Source organism: Poecilia reticulata, linkage group LG18 (genome assembly GCF_000633615.1).
Source record: "Poecilia reticulata strain Guanapo linkage group LG18, Guppy_female_1.0+MT, whole genome shotgun sequence".
Lineage (NCBI taxonomy): Eukaryota > Metazoa > Chordata > Actinopteri > Cyprinodontiformes > Poeciliidae > Poecilia > Poecilia reticulata.
In genome coordinates this window covers 1,818,256-1,826,367 of record NC_024348.1, presented here as the reverse complement: position 1 = coordinate 1,826,367, position 8,112 = coordinate 1,818,256, and the positions used below count along the sequence as shown (strand labels likewise).

At 38.4% G+C, this 8,112-nt stretch overlaps 1 protein-coding gene across 1 annotated transcript; it reads right to left on the bottom strand.

Moving 5' to 3' along the window:
- Positions 1-2,484: 2,484 nt before the first annotated feature.
- On the bottom strand, positions 2,485-7,852 carry drap1 (DR1-associated protein 1 (negative cofactor 2 alpha)). Its single transcript, XM_008435053.2, has 7 exons — positions 7,581-7,852; positions 7,041-7,113; positions 5,963-6,056; positions 5,747-5,872; positions 4,778-4,868; positions 4,613-4,701; positions 2,485-3,710 (listed from the first exon to the last, which is right to left on the bottom strand). The coding sequence occupies exons 1-7, from the start codon at positions 7,620-7,622 to the stop codon at positions 3,524-3,526; spliced, it is 702 nt and encodes a 233-aa protein (XP_008433275.1). The 5' UTR covers positions 7,623-7,852; the 3' UTR covers positions 2,485-3,523.
- Positions 7,853-8,112: the final 260 nt, after the last annotated feature.

The following is an 8,112-nucleotide window of genomic DNA, read 5'->3' as shown; positions in this document are numbered from 1 at the left end:
TTATTTATTTCACTCATTTTCTTCATTTTTTGATTTATTTTACTCATTTTTTATTTATTTCACCCATTTATTTATTTATTTAATTTTGGCTGAAATGGCTCTCCATAGGATAGCTCAAAGAAAATTAACACCTTTAAATTGGGCCACTATCTTTTTAAAAACTTCTGCACTTTCTGAAACTCTTCCTTCAGGACGTCATCACTACATAATTCTTCTTTGATGTTTCACTAGCATTGCACTGTGAGAAGCATAACGAGCTCAGCTGATGCACAGTTCCACTAGGTGTTTGCTAATTGCTGCTGGCTAGTCTGAAGGAGTTGCGGCAGAGGGAGGCAGATGGAGGCTTAGTGAGGTGGAAGCTTAGAAACTGCAGCTCAGAGGAGGAGCTTTGTCCTTGAAGGCGGGGCTAGGTCCAACAAGGTGTTTTTGCACAGCTGAATGGTTGCTATGGTGATTAAAGAATTTCTCAAACATGCATGAAAGACTAAACGCAACACTCCAGGTATGTTCTTGATGTGAGAATAACATGACGTAAAACTCAAAAGTTGATTTCACATAATACTGCCCCTTTAAAACATTACAATTTGATAAAAAGGAATATAAACCCAGAAGGGAAACATTTCATAGCACTATTTTTATCCAGAAACTTTAATTAAGCACATACATATAAAAAACTACAAAGTTAAATGTGGAACACGTCTTGTGAATTATGATATGACCATAATTCATTTATGGCCATATCAACTTTTAAGTTTTCATGCAAGTTCGTTCATATCATTTTAGCAAACAATCAAACAGAGCAACAAACAGACACGACGTTTAAAACAATAAAATACACGTTAAATCAGGCCATCGTATTGTTCAGAGCTGAAGCACAAGGTGCATTTGATTCAAGCCAAAACATTACGGAATTTCTTTTTCGTTTTTTCCTCCCTCACATTTCCTCTTGTTTTTAAAAAAGTGCAGACAGCCTAGAAGACAGTAGCTTGATGGGAGCGGATGAGAATCAGAGGGGCCACCTTTGGCCCCTGTTGGCTGCTGTGTGGAAACAGTGCGCTTCCTTCTGCTGGCTCGCCTTCCCTTCCCTCCCCCGTACTGCTCTTTGTCTGAACACCAATCCTAAAGTCAACCACCCAAACTCCGATCCCACCCTCCTCCGTACCACACACACACACACACACACACACACACACACACACACACACACACACACACACACACACACACACACACAAAAGAGGCTCCACCTTCCTCCCAGTCCGCTGAGTCAACTCTTGCGCAGGAAGGATGCAGTTGTTTTTGCGGCACCAGATCCAAGTCGCCTCTTTGGTTGGGTGGTAAAAAGCTCGGGGTTAACCAAACAAATATGGCAGTGGGAAGAGGAAATGGGTTGAAGACGCTCCGAGGGGCAAAGCGGGAGCCCCCCCCCCCTCCACCCACCCCCCTGATGCTCCAAAGGTGACGACCAACATAGCAGCTCTCCTCCCAACCTGTGCTGTCTTGCACATAATCTGATTCAAATACCCAAGGAGGAGAGGCTGCTGATAAATGCTAGGCATTGTCTTCCAGAGGGCCGCGTGAGTCACGGAACGTGAAGCCGCTTCCATGGGAACCTTTACGCGTTGCAAAATTCAGGGAGGCGGCAACATCAAAAACAAAAAAAACAAAACCCCCCCCAAAAAAAGGGAGGCACAAAAACCGAGCCAAGGGATTACAAATCATGTGATTTGCGGTTGTGAAACGGGGAAATGAAGGAGGAAGCAGTTTGACGACTCTGCCAAAAGATGCCACAGGGTTTCAATTTTCCACTTCCAGCCGGTGAACCAAACAGCCATTTCTAAAGATGGACGCCCCAGCTGATAGTCCTAACTAAATATATCTGCCTGCATTTTTTTTGCATGTTGTTATATTAATATAAAAACAAATTTTAAACAACCATGCCACGAGTTCCAAAAATTGTAACTATTTTGCACGTTTTGCTCCATCACACTGGAAAATGGAAATACACGGATCAACACAAAGGATTGGTAGAAGAAGTTTCTCTTGGAACATAACTTGATCCTACACTGCAAAAAGTTTAACAAAGTAGTTTTGGTCTATAGTTTGTAGTACAAACATCCGGGTGAACTTGAAATAAGACAAAAATAACTTACAAGTAAGTTTTAAGCGAGATATAGGTGCTTGTTTACAGTCAATAATTGCTTGATGCTTATAAAAAAAGTATTTGTTCCATTGGCAGATTATTTTCACTGCTAACATGGGAAAATTATCTGAACTTTTAAACTATACGACAACAATTTAAGGAGGAGCAGGTTCAGGTTGTTGGTGTCCCGATTCTCTAGCGTACGACTCAGGAGGAACATTTATGAAAACTTTTTATGCAGTTGAATAAAAAAAATAAATAAATAAACTTCAACATTTAAGCAGAACGTAACGTGAACTTGTTTGTTTTTTTTCTTTTCACAACAACGAAGAAACCACAAGTGCTGTCCATTTTTTTTTATTTAAATGTGAACTTTATTTCACCCATACAAAATAAAAAGAACATTAAAAGTTTACAATACAGAGTAAACTGTCTCGCAACCATTTTATAACAAGCTCGCCGTGTAAATGGGAGTTCCACCTCTGCGTTTGTTTAAAATAAAGAATCTGAAAGAAGGAAAAACGAATGTTAAAGACAGAGGAGCAAACGTTGGAGGGTGTGGCCAGAAAAAAAAAAAAAAAACATGGTCCAATACTTGTGTATTTTACAGGCAAACAAATTTATGGTTAAGTGAAATAATAAAAACACACTCAGATCAAAATCTTTACCCCCTGCTGATGTGGTTGAAATCAATTTTGAGTTTAAAGTAGAGACTAAATTTGAAACGAAAGCAAACAGCAGGTTGCAAACACGTGGTAGGAAAAAATAAATAAAAAATTCACCTGCTTTTCTGTCGATTGAGATCAGGCACGACTAGAAAGATGCAGCTGGCATCTTAGCACTCGGCTGAAAGACGACATCAAATACACGCTTCAGAATTCACCTGGGCTCGCCATCAGCTTGAGCTTTAAAAAGTTGATTTTTTTCTTTGGGTCGGAGGAATTGCATTTGTTTTTATTATGCAGAGAAATTTTGAAAAAAAAAAAAAAAAAGCACAAAAAGAAACAAGGCTGTGAGGTGAAATAAACCACACCTATCCTGTCTGCTGTGGCTCACCGTGTTATACTAGTCGAGACAAAAAAAAAAAAAAAAATCTAAACAGCAAAGAGCTAGCTTAAAAAACAATCCCCCCCATCTCTACATTAAAATAAAAGCTTTTTAAAAAAATTAAAACACCTAATGTACAACAAGGTTTTGTCTCTTACAGCTTTCTTCTGTCAGCGGGCTGCGATGAAGATGAAGAGTCCTCTTCTTCACTGCTGCAGCAGCCACCAGGGGGCCAACTTCATCTGGAAATAATGCTGGGTTTGTGTGTGTGTTTGCATGTGTGTGTGTGTGAGAGATAAAGAGAGGATGTTGGTGGGGAGGGCAGGGAGGTAGCTAAGAGTCATAGTCTTCATCGTCGTCGTCGTCCTCCTCGTTTTTGTGCGGCGCAGGCGCTGGGGGGGGCAGAGCGACGCTCACCATGGAGGGATGAGGGGCGAACGCCATGGTGCCCTGGGCCGGAGCCGGATTGGCTGCTGTCACCATGTTGCCCGTGTTCCCGAACTGGGAGGTGGGGTTTGAGCTGGGAAGGGGAGGGAGCACAAGCAGAAAATGTATGAGATAGGCCACTGAGGGCCGTTCCAAACTCTTTATATTAGCAGTATAAAAGTCAAAGAAGGTACATAAAAATGCATGCTGCACTATATATAAATATAGAAAAATGTACAGTTCTAAATTCCTTAACATAACATGCTAAGAAACGTATAAAACCTTATGGTTATAATAATATTAAAAGGGGTGGGCATTTGTCGTATCGCTTATCATTTATCGTGATAAATTTCTTATCGCAATAACAATTTTGATTTCTCATCATCCCCCCACAACTGTCTGGATTGTGTTCTGTGTAACACCTGCCCCTAAATAATAATATAGAGCTCATATCAAGACTCTTTACAGCAAAATTAAATCAAGCAAAATTATATCTTGTACGAATCAAATATGGAAATGTTCAAGAGGTATGAAAACATTTGCATAGGATGTGGATAGTTCAAATATGAGAGCATCATTATAGAAAAGAAGATCCCCATGTCTAAACTCAGAAATATTTTTTCTTCCGATTCCAGTGGGAAAACAGCACCCTCTAGTGGTTTGGGATTATAACGTCACTTTAAAAACTTCTGAAATGATCTAACCCTGCACGTCCAAATTCATAATTCTAATGGAGGGCTTTTAGTAGCCCCAGAGACCTGACATTAGCTCTGCTTCAAGCTTAATAAATCCTCTCTAAACATAGAAAAAATGTTAAATTAAAAGCACTTTAGTTTAAAGTGCTTTTAATTTAAGCACCTAATTACTTCACCTGAAAGCGGTTCAATCATTCAGCCTCCATTTTGTTCCGTCTGGTCACTCGTCTCTACCTTTTCCAGCCGCTCTGGGCTGTCGGAGAGACTAGCTTTCAGACGCATGGCGTCTTCGTCTCCTCACCTGTGGAACATGGATGTAGCCTGCTGGTTTGTGCTTGACTGGGAACCGTCGTCGTCGTCCCCGTACGTCTCACTGTCTTCAGAATCTTCCTGTTTTCACCGACACAAAAACACAAAAGTGTGTGAGTTTTTTTCCCAAAGCATCACTGTGTAAATTATCTCCTACCTCTTGCTCCGACTCTGTTCCAGAAAGCTTCTTGTCTTTGCCTTTGGAGCCGGCTCCCCCGTTCTTGCGACCTGATCCTGGCTTTCGTCCCCTAAAAAAAATTACAAAAAAAAAAAAAAAAAAGAATAAATAAATAGATTTTGTAAGGAGAAGTTAAGGTAGGTGCTGCTTCCAGGAACTTTTTCCAAACAGTTCAGGTTTCAGTTTGTGACCTCAGTAAAGAACTACTTTGGTACTCTAAAACAACAAACACTTGCTTATTAAAGAGAAGTTACGTCACAACATAAAGTCAGAAAATGTTTACATTTGCAGTTAAAAAAAAAACATAACCAAAGCCATATTTAAAGTGTATTTAATCTTATTTCAAACTCTGTCAGAGTTGCTTTGTGGAAAAATGTCAACGAATCAAGTTTAACAACAAATGTAAGACATATTTAACATATTATGCTGATATTTAATTAAATCCAATCCAAAAATACTTTTTTTAATCCGAAATATAAATTAAAAAGATGTCGTAGCTCATATCAACCAAGTATCTTCATAGAGCCATTATGAATGACCATGCTGTGGGAAGAAAGGGTCTAAAGTAGCAGTCAGTGTCGCAACGAATCAGAAGAGGCCCCTAACCGAAGACGGTTTCTGTATGACAGTCATGACATGCTAACAAATGGGGTCATAGTTCAGGGAATGAACTGTTCCCAATTGTAAATTAAAAGGAAGGAAGGAAAGAAAAAAACATTGTTGCTATGGTTACACATTACAACTGTCCAACAGCAAAACCAGAGGAAATAATTGTCCTTAATCAAAAAAATAACAGACAAAAAAGAAGAAATCAGAACTAAAGTAACAGATAACATGCTAACACCATGAGGGGGCGCAATTTTTTATTTATTTTTTATTCATGAATGAATGGTTTTTGACTCTATTGTACTTCCCTAACCCTGTCAGAGCGTTGGCTCCCTGGACTACCTGCGTGGGACTTTTTCTCCTCCAGCCTCGGTGTGGTTCTCCTCGCCCTCGCCCTGCATGTCCGGCACCGTCGCCACCAGGTCTTTGAGGAAGTCAAACTGCTGCTCCAGCTCGATGCACTGCTTCCTGCCAAAAACAGATGCAACAGGCTTTAAAAAAGAAAAAGCACTAGCCTTTAAAATCTATAGTAAACCTGTTCCGAACGCAGTAACTCACAGGTGCGACGTCGTCATGGTTTTGGCGTTCCTCGACTGGGTGACCTGGCAGGCCTTCGTCAGCAGCGATTCCAGGAAAAGCTCCAGAGCTCTCGCTGAGGCTTTGCTTCAGGAAAATAAACCGTTGCAGGTCCCAATCCGTGGTTTTTGTAGAAGGTTTTTGAATTCATTCATGCAAAAAAAAAATTTTTTTTATTTGTTTTTCATATTTTTAATTTAAGTTAAAATTTGAGATTAATATTTCACTGCTTGGGTTTTACGTGACCCGGAAATAATTCACCAGATATTACTCTGATCGAGTTAAAGCACATCATGTTTGCACTATTTTATATTTGAGTTAAAAACAATAAAACAAAGCAACCCATCATGCCGTTCGGAAAAATATTTTAAAAGCCGAATGTGTTTTGAAGGCATAACCTTAACATAACAAGTGAGGTGAAAATAATATGAATAAAAAGTAATTTATTCCATTTCTTTAACCGGGACTAAATTTGAAAAATATGCAATTTTTTTGTATCCAATTCAAAAAGCAACACAAACAAAAAAGGGTGACTTTTTTATTTCTTGATTGTAAATTAAAAAATACAGAACAGAATTTTTTTTTTGCTTTTGGTTGTTTTGCTAAATATGAATGTAGCTGTATGAATGGATTATCATACAGGAGGATGAAGACAGTAAAAATAATGCAGACTCCATAATGATAAATTTTGTGCATGTATATAATTTGGAAAAAGTAGAAATTGTAACATGAGTAACCAAACTACACTCCAATGTGCAAATCTGTATAATCAAATGTGTGTAATATATACAGTTGTATAATATTTACGATATAGATTTGTCTTTTTTCTTATGCTTAACTATAATTATATGTTCTTTTGTTTTCTTATTTTTTCTGACATTTTACTTGTTCGAAATAAATAAAGATCTCATCATTCAACAACACGTAATATCAGCAGAGAAACAGTTTTCTGTCGGCGTGAAAATTTACTGCCAATTAGCGTACCTTAAAGTAGACTTAAAACGTTTGGAGGCATAATATCAAATGTCTCGCATACACACACCCTAAACCAGAAGGATACAGATTATAACGGGAACTGCTGCAGCCACTTTGCCTATTTCTTCATCTGTCTGCATGATCTTCTTAATCCTCGCCTGGAAGAAGGACAGATCTGATGTTATTTCCATGCAAACACTCAAAGTGTTCAAATGAGAAAACTGTGCGGATAAATTACTACGAATTTTAAGCAGAATGTGCAGGATGTACCATGACACCTCATGCACTCAGAAGACGTATAAATAATGACATTTCTAAAAGATTCAGCCTGGGTTAGCTCTACATGCTAAAAACAACGACTCCTGGAAGCTAACTTGGGATAAAAACATGAAACATAAGTTAGTTTAGTTAGTTTAATTCAGAGAAACCTACGACTTATCCGTAAAGAAGTTTGACTACTTTAGCAAATACTTTCCGCTAGCTCTTTGGCTTTTTTTTGGGCTTTCTGGGCAATAAAAGACACCCGAAGCCCCTCAAGTTTAGCTACAACAAATAGCTTCTCATTTTCACTGTTAGCTAAAGTTAGCCAGTGCTGACGCCGGTAGAAATAAAGCTTTCAACTCACCGGAGGGAATCTGGCGTTGTATTTCTTCTTTTTGCTGGGCATAATTAAATAAACTTTGTTGTTAAAGTAAAATAAAATACAAAAACGCTCGAAATTATAAGCCTACACCATATACAATCCTCCTCCAGTCCCGGCTAACTTGTTAGCACGTTGTCGTCAGTCGTGTCAGTTTGGTTCCGCAGGGTCTCAGCGCCGTCAGCCTCAAACAGAGTTTGTTCCGCATTTTTCTCTGAAAAAATAAATTACATTCTGCATTACGATGTGGTAGCTATAAATGATAGAAATGTAGTGAACCCGTTACACAATTTGTTTTCGAAATTGTTGTTTTTGTGCAGAAACTGCTAATAAATAAAAAATATTTATCGGTAAAAATAAAACACATTTTATTATTATTATTCTGTAATGAAGCACAAAAATGACCAAATATTTTAAAGGAGTATTTAACGATAATTGGCTGAAAGAAAGAAAGAAAGAAAGAAAGAAAGAAAGAAAGAAAGAAAGAAAGAAAGAAAGGGGACATATTTTTATTACA

Coding starts and splice junctions, on each gene's coding strand:
- drap1 (XM_008435053.2), bottom strand. CDS start 7,622: ATGCCCAGCAAAAAGAAGAAATACAACGCCAGATTCCCTCCG. Junction 4,869..5,746: donor GGAGAAAAAGTCCCACGCAG/GTAGTCCAGGGA, acceptor AATTTTTTTTAG/GGGACGAAAGCCAGGATCAG. Junction 3,711..4,612: donor GCTACATCCATGTTCCACAG/GTGAGGAGACGA, acceptor TCCCCTTCCCAG/CTCAAACCCCACCTCCCAGT.